A 13757-nucleotide genomic window follows, 5' to 3' on the forward strand; every position below is an offset into this window, starting at 1 on the left:
GTTTGCCATGGAGGTCATTGTGAGGGCTGCAGAATCAGTGGGACCAAGTGCTGCACTTGATGACGGAGGGGAGTTACCACCAATACGAGCGTTCATGGACGATCTTACCCTTTTGGGTCCCAGCACAGAGGCAGTGGAAAATGTACTATCTGGACTCAAGGAGCTAATGGATTGGGGAAGAATGAAGTTCAAGACCAAGAAGTCAAGGAGCCTTGTTCTTAGGAGAGGAAAGCTGGTTGACTTTCATTTCACCCTTTGTGAAGAGGAGATTCCATCCATTCAGGACCAACCAGTTAAGAGCCTCGGGCGATGGTATACAGAGGAGCTGAGAGACACCAAGAGGATACAAGAGACAGGAGCACAGTTCAGCAGAGGTCTGATGTCTGTTGACAAGTGTGGCTTGCCTGGCAAGTTGAAGTTGTGGTGCTTGCAGTACGGACTGATGCCACGGATAATGTGGCCACTAACCGTCTATGAAGTGGCAATGTCCCACGTTGAGGCAATGGAACGGAAGATCAACAAGTATGTGAAGAAGTGGCTTGGAGTACCGAGCAGCCTCACCAATGTTGCAATCCACAGTAGCCAGACAAAGCTTACCATCCCAGTGCAATCCCTTGTTGAGGAGGTCAAGGTAGCCAAGGTAAGATCATTCTTGATGCTTCGAGACTCAAAAGACCCTGTCATCAAGAACACCCAGCCAAATGTGAAATCAGGCAGGAAGTGGTCAGCCTGTGTAGCAGTTGATGAGGCAGAGTCTAGATTGAAGCACAAGGAGACGGTTGGGGTTATCCAGCTAGGCCGCCAGGGACTTGGATGGACAACCCACAAGTGGTGGTCATCTTCTACAGGTAAGGAGCGCCGTGAGCTTGTAACACAAGAAATACGAGAGGTAGAAGAGGAGAAGAGGTTAGCTAAAACAGCTGGCCTGGCCAAACAAGGGGCTTGGACCCGGTGGGAAAGTGTTGAACAATGACATCTATCTTGGAATGTTCTGCGGCAGATGGAACCGCTCCGCATTTCTTTTCTATGCAGAGCAGCGTACGATCTGCTCCCAACACTTGCCAACCTCAGCACCTGGTATGAAGATACGACAGACAGGTGTGATGCTTGTGGCAAGAAGGGAACACTTCAACATATTTTGAGTGCATGCAGAGTCAATCTTTCCAGCGGCATGTACACTTGGAGACATAACAACGTTCTCAAAGTTGTAACAGAAGCGGTTGAGCAGAAAGTACTGCAGCACAACTTACCTCATGCCCCATGTTGCACAGAATATCGCATATCATTTGTGAAAGAAGGCTCCAAGTCAAGGGTGTACAGCACAGGCTCACGATCAAGTATACTTTCTTCAGCCAATGATTGGTGTGTCAAGGCTGACCTGGATGGGAAAGGCAGTTTCCTGGAGCAAATAGCTTTCACAACATTGCATCCAGATATAATCATATGGTCTGACACCAGCAGAGAAGTGGTTATTGGTGAACTCACAGTCCCCTGGGAAGACATCAATGAAGCCCATGAGCGCAAGTTAACCAAGTATGCAGAATTAAGGTCAGAGTGCAGAGACAGAGGGTGGAAGGCCTCATGCTATCCATTCGAAGTAGGCTGCCGCGGGTATATTGTGTTCACTCTCCAGAAGTGGCTGCGTGACCTTGGCTTCACTAGAAGAGAGATCAAGTCAACCAGCAGGGCTGTAGCTGAGGCAGCAGAGAAAGGATCAGCATGGGTGTGGACCAAGTATGTTCAGAGGGGCAGACAGTCAGACAGTGTATACATATCTTGCAAACCCTTCAATAGTTGCATAGACACCTGAAGAGCAGACTACCTGTTGGATGGAAGTGACTGATAGAGGCAGATGCCAAGTTTTTAAGCTCACCAGTGGGAGGTGGTGCTTTAGCATTGCTGGCCCACCACCTCGAGGGAGTCTTGATCATAAGCGGGCTGAAACTCCTGAAGGCAGGTGGCAGATCAACCGATGATCCCACTGGTGATAGCACAGGACAGTTAACATCTTAGTCCACGTGTATCTTGTAACTCTTGTCACATGTACCTCAAAACATACAGTGAAATGCATCATTTGCATCAAATTAAATCAGTGAAGATTGCACTGGGCAGGTTGCACATGTTGCCACACTTCTGCCGCCAACATAACGTGCTCACAACTCATTAACCCCACGCCTTTAGAATGTAGGAGGAAAACGAAAACCTGGTGAAACCCATACAGTCACAGGGAGGATGTACAAACTCTTTACAATGGTGAGAATTGAACCCCGATTGCTAATTGCTCGCACAACAATTAGGTTATGGGCTTTAGGGATGCTGGTTGAGGAATACGCAATGTTCCTTTGCAAAGTATAATGGAATCATTCACTTATACCTGAAACATTACATCACTCTCAATACTGGATTGGCCCATCCACATTGATTATATGCTCAGCTCACACTGACAGGGGCTGAACCCATAAATTTTGCATGGGCATTAAAAATGCTGACCTCGTTCCACATGAAAGATTAATACAAATTCTGACAAGGTTGGGAGAATGATGACTGATAGGTACTTTCAATGAGAAATCCATTGCAATGGAACCCCTTTATGCCAGGCATTTCCAGAGATGTGGCTCGTTAGCCCCCTGCTAACAGCCACTGCACTCAGTGATGAGAAAACCACCTTTCTCAGACTCTGCATGTCTAGGGTCAATATGACTTTAGTCCCGCCAAACCCATGAGACTGGGATGTCTTGCCCACCTAAACCCTGGTCTGTGTAACTTACTGCTCCCACGCAATCACCCATCGGCAAGAAATAACAGAGCATATACTGTGTTCAGTTATAAAGAAAGTACATTTGTAAATGTTAGCTTAACCGAAGAGTTACTAAAGAAAAAAAAAACAAAAGGGCCAATTATACTTAAACAGTCAAATAGGTTGGAGCTCAAATCTTCCACAAGCCGTTGTGTCTAATGTACTCATGGCACCAACTCCTATTCACTGATCCCTGGTAGAAATAGCCCTCTTGGGGACATTCCCACCAGATCAAATCCTACAGCCAGTTCTCTCAAGCTTCTTCTCTCTCTATCTCCCACTGAAAAAGACCTCAACCCACTCAGCATCCGTCATAAAAACCTCTCCCAAAGCATTCTCTAGAACCTTCTCCCAGTTCCACCTTCCTGACTAGATGACACAACATTCCTAAGCATCCTTTATCTTTAACAGTAACCCAAACACATTGCTTCTACGAAGACCATTACATGAAATACCCTACAACATTAGCAGTAAAATCTTTACCAGGGCATTACAACAAAATAAAGAAACTACTGTTTTTCACTTTGTACCAACCCTGACTAGTTGTTGTAGCCACCCACCAATACACAATCCCAACTTTCAAATATCCACCATACAACCTCATCACTACCCTGCATCTCTCAAAACTGCCTTCTATTCAGATATTTAAGTTGTGGAAGCTTCAGAGAGTGCTGAGTTTTACCAGAATGCTGTCTGGATTAGGCAGCATGTCTTATGAGGATATGTTGAACGAGCTAGAGGTTTTCCCTTTGGAGAGATTAGGAGGATGAGAGGTAATTTGATAGATAAGTATATGATAAGCAACATAAACAGAATACACAGTAAGAGATCTTCTCCCCAAGGAAGTCAGAGATCTTTTCCACAGGTCAAAATTACAATATGTTTGGAGGAGAGTATGGCGGGGTGGGGGTGGGGGGGCAATGTCAGAGGTAGTTTGTTTTTTTTATTATACAGAGTGTAATATTATACAGATTACTATACAGATTGTTACCAGAGGTGGTGGTAGGGGCAGGTACATTAGGAACATTGAAAAGACCTCTTAGATCCCTATATGAATGAAAGAAAAAGTGGAGAACTATGTGGGAGGGAAGAATTATATTGACCTTAGGTTGAAGGGTTGGCACATCATGGACTGTACTGTTCTATCTTCTATATCATTTACAATTATAGTTGAAGATAAATAGAAAACAATCAGCTTTGCTTTGGAGCATGGTTTCTGTTGCAGCAGTATATAACTTTGGATGCTTAGATTTAAAATAACTAGTGGCTCTGTAGATTAAATAAATCAACTTCACGCATGGTGCATGCCTAGTCCAAAGAAAATAACTACTAATAAGTTTCTGCTACCTTTGACAATGTAGTACAATATAGAAGGTAGCACCTTTGAAACCATCTATCAAGGAATTTTAAGGCAATGAGATGGTGACAAGAGATAAAGTAAGAATAAAAAAGTGCCAATAGAAGTATTTTCATCAACAGAAACCTCACTCAGAACAATAACTTATGTGCAACAGGAACACTTCCAAATTGTATCAAGAAGGGGAAATTCTACTTAAGAAATCCTGCAATTAAATCTTTTCAGACTTGGTCTGGAGGTAAATTGGGCCTGGAACAGAACCAAAGCATTAAAAAGACTGAGTTATCAAGCACCCACTATCCATCAATTCCAACTAAATAAGTTGGAGTATATAAAAACCTAGCAACTTACATGTAGGTGGGCAAGATAGTAAAATCCATACTGTTACGAACAAACACTGAGAACTATGTGAAACACAGTCCAAGGGCGCACATGACTTTCACTCTAAGAGATGTCAGACAGCCTGCCTCAGTAATCTCACATTATTACACTCTAGAACAGGAGTTCCCAACCTGGGGTTCACAGACCTCTCAATTAATGTTAAAGCTGCATGGCATAAAAAAAAATTGGAAACTCCTGCTCCAGATCAAGATGTGGTCTCCATGGTCTTTAGTGTTTATCAAAGATTGAAGACATCTTGCAAGTAACTCAATGTGACCAATCCTTTAAATATACAAAACACACTACTTGAAGATGACATTTTGCACACTCAAATAACATATAACCAGTTATACAAGAGAACTACCAGACTCAAAAACAATTGCTTTCCGCAAGCAGCAAGGCTGATCCATCAACTAACCTACCCATTCACCACCACTACTTCATCCTTTCCTGTCAGTCACCTTACGTACAGACACTCCTGTGTCCTGATGAAGGGTCTCGGCCTGAAACGTCGACTGCACCTCTTCCTAGAGATGCTGCCTGGCCTGCTGCGTTCACCAGCAACTTTGATGTGTGTTACCTGTACCTAGCGTCACTTTATGGACAATCAATCTATGTAGATGAAACTGGCTTATGTATCTATCTTATGCATTTATATTTATTGCATTTTTTTATGCTGCATGGGATCCAGAGTAACAATTATTTTGTTCCCCTTGACACATGGGTACTGGAAATGAAACTTGGAAAACTGCGAAACCTATGGCAGAGGAGCTGTGTGGCCTCAGCTGTTGCATGATCTACCCTCAAGACATAGGGTCACCTGTTGCAACCCGCAGTGTGGCGCGGAGGGTGTCCATGCTGGGTTGGGGGCTGGCCCCTCTCATCAATGCTGCTCTCCAATGTTTACTTGGTGGAAGACAAGCTGGATCATGCTAATCTGTGGCTGCACTAGCATGTGATGATCAGACTGCTGACAACATCCCATGCACCATCAATCTACAGAGCATGACAATCAGAGACTTGGGCTATATTATTTTTTTTCTTTGTGACTGTATGTTTACTGCTATCTTAATTATGTGTGCTATATGTGCCTTGTGCGGTGTGTGACTGTTGGTACTGTGTTTTGCATCTTGGCCCCAGAGGAATACTGCTTTGTTTAGCTGTATTCATGGGTATTCATATATGGTTAAATGGCAATTAAACTTGAACTTGAAACTTCACATCTGAAGAATCAGATTAAAACTGATTGCCTGCATCAAGTAGATAAAAGTATGCAAGAGAATTACGTTTCTGTTCACCCTGAAAGATGTGCTGATTTCTATTCCCATCAGAACCCATCCTATTGGAATAGTTTTACAGATTCAACAAGTGTACATGTACAAAATCGTATCATCTCCAGCATGACTGGAAGTTAAGAGTGTCAGTTTAAACAGAATAACTTAGTTGGAAAGGGGAGTATGGAACAAAAACATGAAAAGCAAGGCAATGTACAAAAACATTCAGTGAAAGTTTAATGATTTGTATAAAAAGAATCTATTCTGTATGAGCTGAAATGAATTATACTGTATAAACAAAAAGGATAAAAACAAAAACAGGAAGACAACCATATTACATGTTGTGAATCACATCCCATGTAGACTTACAAGGGGTGGGCAGATTTAAAAAATAAAAGGGACGGCACAATATCTGGACTTACTCAAATAATTATTTCGGGTTTTCTGTACCTCGATGTACGATCGGCTTTTGCCTAGTGCGACAATTAAGACAAAACAACAAGCAGGGGTTAAGGAAGACAAAGTTTTGCATTCAGAACTGCCTCAACAAAGCAAATTCCGCATTTATGAGGCACTCTATCTCCCTTTTCTTCAAAGAGGGCTCTTAAATTCCCCATTTATCAGTATTGAATACTATTCAATATCATTAAACAGAAGTTTGCTGCAGACTCCAGAGTCAATGGAGCCAAAATTGATGCTAGATTCACGTTAACTTTTCCACAAGATCACATTAAAATTTTAAACCATTGTCTTGCAACATTCTGAAATGAGAGGGAAAACTTTACCATTCTCTTCTGCCATCAACTACCAGGAGGTTTGAAGTAACATTTCTAATTGCATAATCCCTTGGGAGCCTTTAATGAGGGAGACTATTATGAAACTCCAAAAATGTAATGATAGAATCTTTCTAAATTGAAACAAAATGTCATTTCTTCAATCCCAAAACAAAACACTTTGTGAAATATTCCCAAAACAAAGCAAAAAAAGCTAGAAAAGAGGACATCAATATACAAACACTAGAAACCAATGACATTAAGCATTACTAGAGATGATGGATTCATTAAACAATGCCCAATAGTTACCCAATGTAAGATGAAATTAAAGTTTAAAATTTTAAGCTGCAACTAAAATTAAGTGTTTAAACAATTTCCTAAAAATCTACAGATTGAGTACTTTTGAAATTCCATTGTTCACAACCTGTTGTGCATTCTATCCCATCTGAATTAAACTGCCCTGATAAATTGAATTCTGCAAATGTGACTAAAATCCAATTAGGTCTTCAGTTGCACTTATTTAAACAAACATGTTTTGTTGATAGAACAACATAAATGAAAACAAATATAGTTTTTCCCCCAAAAAAACAATTACAAGTACTCAACTCACACCAAACACTTGAGAGAAATATGAGGAGATGTGGAAAGTGCGATATGTAGGCAAGTGGAGAAATGGTTGCATGCTACTTCTCAATTGAAGAAGAGGTCAGAGAGGAGAAAGGTTAGAAAACTTTATTCCAAGTCAAAGTGTGCAAACTAAAAAACCTCATCCAGTAATGAGAAATGAACTGCTGAAATTCCTTCAACAGACTAAGACTTTTACTGAGCTGCAAGAGATTCTGCAGATGCTGAAAATCTTAAGCAACACACACACACACAATGGTGGAGGAACTCAGTTGGTCAGGTAGCACTCATGAAGGGAAGTGAACAGTTGATGTTTTTGGCTGAGATCCTTCATCATCATTTATTGAGTATGGCAGTGAGAAAACAAATCTCACGGTTGTCTATGGTGACATATATGTACCTTGATAATAAATTTACTTTGAACTTTTTTGAACTTTGAAATGTCAATAGTTCATTTCCTTCCATGGATGCAGCCTGACCTGCTGAGATCCTCCAGCATTTTTTTTGTGTTGCCCATGTGTTTTACCACTGTTTTCTTGGAAGTCTCCATACACCCCACCACCACTGCTTTCCATGCCACGAAAAGGGCAGGCAACAGTCAAGTTCTATACTCCAATCAAGGGTGCATTTTAAACCAAAATGCAATTCCTACCATAGGTCAATAGGAAACACATTACTCACCCTCATATATCATAGTAATGGTCTATGTGGCATCCTTGCGATTTCCAATGTTAAATATAGGCAGTGGGACATGGAAGATGGAATGGAGACACACAGACAAGGGAAGTTTTGCAACCACCTGAATAATATTTTTAAAATAATTGCATTCAGCTATTAAATCTGTTATTCACACTTCAGCCTTGCTTCTTCTGAACCCTCAACCTGCCATCCTTGCAATACTTGTTAAATACATGCACAAACCTAACCAATTCCCATTTATAGAGTAGTGAGTTTGTACCTTGCGAGCTTTGTACAGAGTCACTGGAGGTAAGATTCCCACCGCTGCCCTCTGCAAAGGATTGTGCTTCTTCTTTCAGGCTACTTTCTTGACCAGGCGTGTTGCTCCCCTCTGTCACTCTTGAGACCTGCTGTAAAGTTTCACTCACTAGTTGGCGGGTCTGCTCACTTACCATTGTGGCCTGGAAAGCCACAGGCTTTGGCTTAATTAGAACCTGTAAGGTATACGGAGAAACAGTTCTTGTTACCACAGATGCAGCAGCATTTGGGCACTCATCACCGATCATAGGAAGTTATTGGTTTTCATGGTAATGCAGCAGTTAGTGTAACACTATTAAAGTGCCAGCAATCCAGGTTCAATTCCACTGGTGTCTGTAAGGAGTTAGTACATCCTCCCCGCGACTGTGCTGGTTTCCTCCCCCATTCCAAAAACGTACAAGTTAGTAGGTTAATTGGTCACATGGGTGCAACTGGATGGCACGGTTCATTGGGCCAGAAGCTCATGTTTCCATGCTGTATCTATATACAGGTGTCCCCCGCTTTTCGAACGTTCGCTTTACGACACCTCGCTGTTACGAAAGACCTACATTGGTTACCTGTTTTCACTAACAGAAATGTGTTTTCACTGTTACGAAAAAAGGCAACGCGTGCCTCGAGCACCCAAGCTCCTCCCCCGGAACTGCATTCTAGCCAGCATTGCTTAAACACGTGTGCTTTATGTCGATTTATTTTGAGCATCCGTTAGCAAGATGGGTTCTAAGGTATCGGAAAAGCCTAAAAGAGCTTGTAAGGGTGTTACACTTAGCGTAAAACGAGACATAATTAAGCATTTCGATTGTGGTGAACGAAGTAAGGACAAAGTGAGTTTGGCTTGTGGAAGCCTTCCACATCAGCCACAGATGACGACGAACCTCGACCTTCGACATCAAGGCAGGCAGACACAGAAGATGACCTGCCTGCCCTGATGGAAACAGACGATGATGAGATGACACCTCAGCGTCCCACTACCCCAACCCCCAACGACTCAGCCTAACACACCATCACCAGTGTGCTCGCTGTCTTCCCGATTCCAGTAAGTGATACTACACTGTACATACATTATTTCTACTTTATATAGGCTGTGTATTTTTGTGTGTTATTTGGTATGATTTGGCAGCTTCATAGCTTAAAGGGTACTGGATAAAGTGTTTCTGCCGAGAGCGCTTGCTTGAGATTTTGACTATGGTGGACAGTGCAATGATTGCAGAAAATAATTTCTATTTTATATAGGCTGTGTATTTATCATATCATTCCTGCTTTTACTATATGTTACTGCTATTTTAGGTTTTATGTGTTATTTGGCATGATTTGGTAGGTTATTTTTTGGGTCTGCGAACGCTCACAAATTTTTCCCAAATAAATAAATGGTAATTGCTTCTTCACCTTACGACATTCCAGCTTATGAACCGTTTCATAGGAACGCTCTACCTTCAGATGGCGGGAGAAACCTGTACTACTAAAACTCTCATGTTTGTTTGTCTGTTTGTGACCTCCAATTAGCGCAAACGGTGCATTACAGCGGCACTATTTTTAGCTAAATCGACTTAAAATGTGCTAACTTACAGAATGCAGTCAAGGTTCAGGGTTATATATTTGTTAAAAATTGCTCACTCGCCAAAATCAACAGCCCTTTCACCCAAGAGCCAATGTCAGCGATGATAGAAACTGTGACGCCACACCACGACGCATGCGCACGGCCAGCCTCAGAAGCGACTCACGATGCTCACAGTAGTGACACCAACCGGAGCAAAAAGGCAGGGCAGCTCTATTTTGAGCAGTCACATTCTGCTAATCACCATCAGCATGTGCAGGATTGGGACAGATCAAACTGAGACCCATCAATAAGAGATAATTAAATCTTATTGTAATGACATACTTCGAGACACCCATCAAACCCTTTGCTGCAGTCAAAGGACAGCGGTGACTATATCACATCCATTTAGGAGAGCGCCAACCACATCATCAAGAATAATCAGCATCCTTTGGTGTTACTGCTTCGTATCTTCTATCCAGCATTAGGGTAAAAAAATATGGTCAGCCTAATTATGCCGCGTGGAAAGAGAAGGGGGACAATATGGTCAAGAGGTGACGCCATGCATCGTCGGGAAGCGGCAAGGAGAGGGACAGAACAAGAATCAGATGAGGCCAGGGCCACATGACTCCAGGATCAAAGAGTCAGGACAAAAAAGATGAGAGAAGAAGAGACAGAGGAGGAGAGGCATGCACGTCTCCAAAATGACAACAATTGGCATAGAAGGAGGAGAGACGAAGAGACAAAGGAGCTGAGAAATACACCTCTCCAGGATCAGAGACAAACAACAAACAGCCAAAGAGATGAAGATATGGGAGATGAAAGGACTGCACATCTCAGAATAACAAAAACAGGCACAGGAGGAGGAGAGAGGAAGAGACAAAGGAGCAGGGAAATGCACTTCTCCAAGATCAGAGACAAAGAATAAACAGCAGAGGAGATGAAGAGACGGCGGATGAAAGGACTGCACATCTCCAGAATGACAACAAGAGGCACAAGGATGGTAGATCAACCAGAAATGATGCCATCAAAAGTGTCCTTCGTTAAACGAGGAGGAGCTGTATTTGCCTTGCTACGCGCATTCTTCTTTAATAAACTGAGCTTTTCTTATTCAATTTCCAAAGCAAAGCAATACCAATAGCATTCAGGAAAATGTAATGTTCATTCTGGTCACATCAGACTGCACTACCCTTCTCTCAAAGGGTGCCCCAACCGGTCACCCCGTTGTCTAGTCTCTAAATAAAAATAAGTCACAAGATGTCAGGAGTGATCAAAGGAATGGTGCTTAACTTTATGTGGATAATCTAACAGTAAAAGGAGAAGTGCCCATCTAATATGCAAACCATTTACCAAAAGTACACAAGACCATAAAGCAACATTTTACAGTAGTCCAATTGGGGTTAAATTTGCTTGCATGCTCTTTAGCCTGCTGGCCTCAGCATACATAGCTGAGGGAGACACTTTGTCTCCCAATAGGTGCCTGCAACCAGCCTTTTGTCCAGACATAGTTACATGGTCAACCTGAGAAGAGCTGCCCCCCAATTTCCGACAACCTCCTACAAAGATGGTGGCAAAGCAAGGCATAGGTTTCACTCAGTCCCCCTCCCCATACGTTAGCAAACACTTAATCCCCACTCATTTTTTATGACAATTAAATGATGCAAAATAAGTATTGCCTGAAACAGAGCACAAGAATATATATCTAAAATCTAAATGAAAATATTAAATATTTCTGAAGGCACTTTTCATCAGCAGGTAATTTTTGCATTTTGCTTCCCACTCACCTGCGTTTTCCCTTGCTGTCCATAGAGAATCTTCGTGGGGATGATTTTTGTAGTGGGCTGCACTGACGAACCCACCCCTTTTGGCTGAGCCACAATCATTTTAGTGATGGGCCTTGTTGCTGTGATAATTGCTGGCTTTGTCCCTGCAGGTACTGCCTGAATAGTCTTCTCACCCTGCCGGAAACAAAAGATGGAGAGGAAAGTAATAGAGAAAAAAAAGTAAATGCTTTGAAAACTGAAGTACACAGTTAAACTTAACACCATTAGGAGTTTGAGATTTGATACGTCACTAAAAGACTCCGCAAATTTCTACAGATGTACCTTAGAAAGTATTCTAACTGGCTGCATCACCGTCTGGTATGGAGGGGCCACTGCACAGGATCAAAAAAGGCTGCAGAGGATTGCAAACTCAGCCAGCTCCATCATGGGCACTAGCTTCCTCAGCATCCAGGACATCTTCAAAATGAAGCCTCAAAAAGGCATCATCCATCATTAAGGATCCTCGTCACTCAAGACATGCTCTCTTATTACTACAAGAAGGAAGGTACAGGAGCCTGAAGACACACACTCAGCATTTCAGGAATAGCTTCTACCCCTCCACCATTAGATTTCTGAATGGACAATGAACATTAGAGCATTTTGACAGGCTGCATCACTGTCTGGTAAACAGTGGGGGAAGGGGAGGTGCTACTGCACAGGATCGAAAGAAGCTTCAGAAGGTTGTAAAATCAGTTAGCTCTGTAGTATCCAAGACAACTTCAAGGAGTGATGTCTCAGAAAAGCAGCGTCTATCATTAAAAAACCCCCATCACCCAGGACATTCCCTCGTCTCATTGTTACCGTCAGGAAGGAGGTACAGAAGCCTTAAGGCACACACTCAGCGATTCAGGTACAGCTTCTTCCCCTCTGCCATCCGATTCCTAAATGGACATTGAACCCTTAAACACCACCTCACTCTTATTATTTCTGTTTTTGCACTACTTTCAATTTAACTATTTAATACGCATATATATACTTACTGAAATTGATTTACTTTTTTTCCTGTATTATCGCATATTGCATTGTACTGCTGCAGCCAAGTTAACAAATTTTTCGACATATGACCATGATATTAAACCTAATTCTGATTATTGGAACTTATAGTAATTTTTATGTAATGCATTGTACTATTGCCACAAAACAATAAATTTCATTACTTCAGAATAGAAGAACGTCTATTTAGAACAGAGATGACAAAGAATTTCTTTGGTCAGAGGGTCATGAATCTATGCCATTCATTACCACAAGGCTGTGGAGCGAAGTCATTGGGTATATTTAAAGCAGAGGCTGATAGGTTCTTGATTAATCAGAGTGTCAAAGGATACGGGGAGAAGGCAGGAGAATGGGGTTGAGAGGGAAAACAAATCAGCCATGATGGGATGGCGGAGCAGACTCGATGCTCTGAGTAGCCCAATAGCCCAATTCCGCTGTACCCTATGTTCTTAAATTTTAGTGATTATGATTTTGAACAGACCTGTATGTATACTTATTGCATGTAAAGTGCCAGAATAATTTGCATTTCAACTATGGCTTAGTCAGAAAGATATACTGCAGTCTCTGACTAGGTCATAAACAATAAGTACAGTTTCCAACATACCATGAAAACCAAATCATTTCCTCCTGTACTCAGCCTTTTTGACACAAACCATCTACTAATCAAACCTGCCACAGGAGATGAGCATCAATAGGCAGGATGGCTAAGTTTATCTTCCCTTTATTTGCCCATAAACTGCAAAGACTCTCCTTAACAAAAGAACAGACAAACACTAATGCTGATGAATTGTCAATGCACAAACCCAGCCATTACCTTCCTTAACAAAATGAACACACTTGCATTGCACCAGCTGCTCATTTCCTAGTTTTGTGGAACTTTAAAAGTTTTCTGTGACCTTCTCCAGAGTGGAGCGTGAGATTATTGTGGAGAAGCAGCATGATACTAAATGTCTGAGAGTTCAGTATGTACTTACCCCTGCATTTAACAACGTTGTGACTACATTTTTTCCTGGAATACCCTGGATCGTTGTTCCCTTCCCTGCAGTCTTCTGCACAACAATAACATTTGGCTTTGATGTCATAGAAGTCATTGGGATGGTTGTTATTTTTGTTGTTGTTCCTAATGGCAACACATTAATAAGGAATGTTATTGAAAGTAATTAGTCTAGCAAAAGAACATATTCAGTTGAATATTTATCACATTCTCC

General features: G+C 41.8%; 1 protein-coding gene across 1 annotated transcript in view; it reads right to left on the minus strand.

The window, feature by feature from the left end:
- The window catches only part of emsy (EMSY transcriptional repressor, BRCA2 interacting), an 89251-nt gene that overhangs the window by 35773 nt on the left and 39721 nt on the right, over positions 1-13757 (minus strand). Inside the window, exons 12-15 of the mRNA XM_063054648.1 lie at positions 13524-13669; positions 11518-11691; positions 8165-8378; positions 6232-6282 (exon numbers count right to left, since the gene is read on the minus strand). Of these exons, the coding sequence (XP_062910718.1) occupies positions 6232-6282; positions 8165-8378; positions 11518-11691; positions 13524-13669 (585 nt within the window). The remainder of the gene's footprint in view (positions 1-6231; positions 6283-8164; positions 8379-11517; positions 11692-13523; positions 13670-13757) is intronic.

Source organism: Mobula hypostoma, chromosome 7 (genome assembly GCF_963921235.1).
Source record: "Mobula hypostoma chromosome 7, sMobHyp1.1, whole genome shotgun sequence".
Taxonomy (NCBI): Eukaryota; Metazoa; Chordata; class Chondrichthyes; order Myliobatiformes; family Myliobatidae; genus Mobula; species Mobula hypostoma.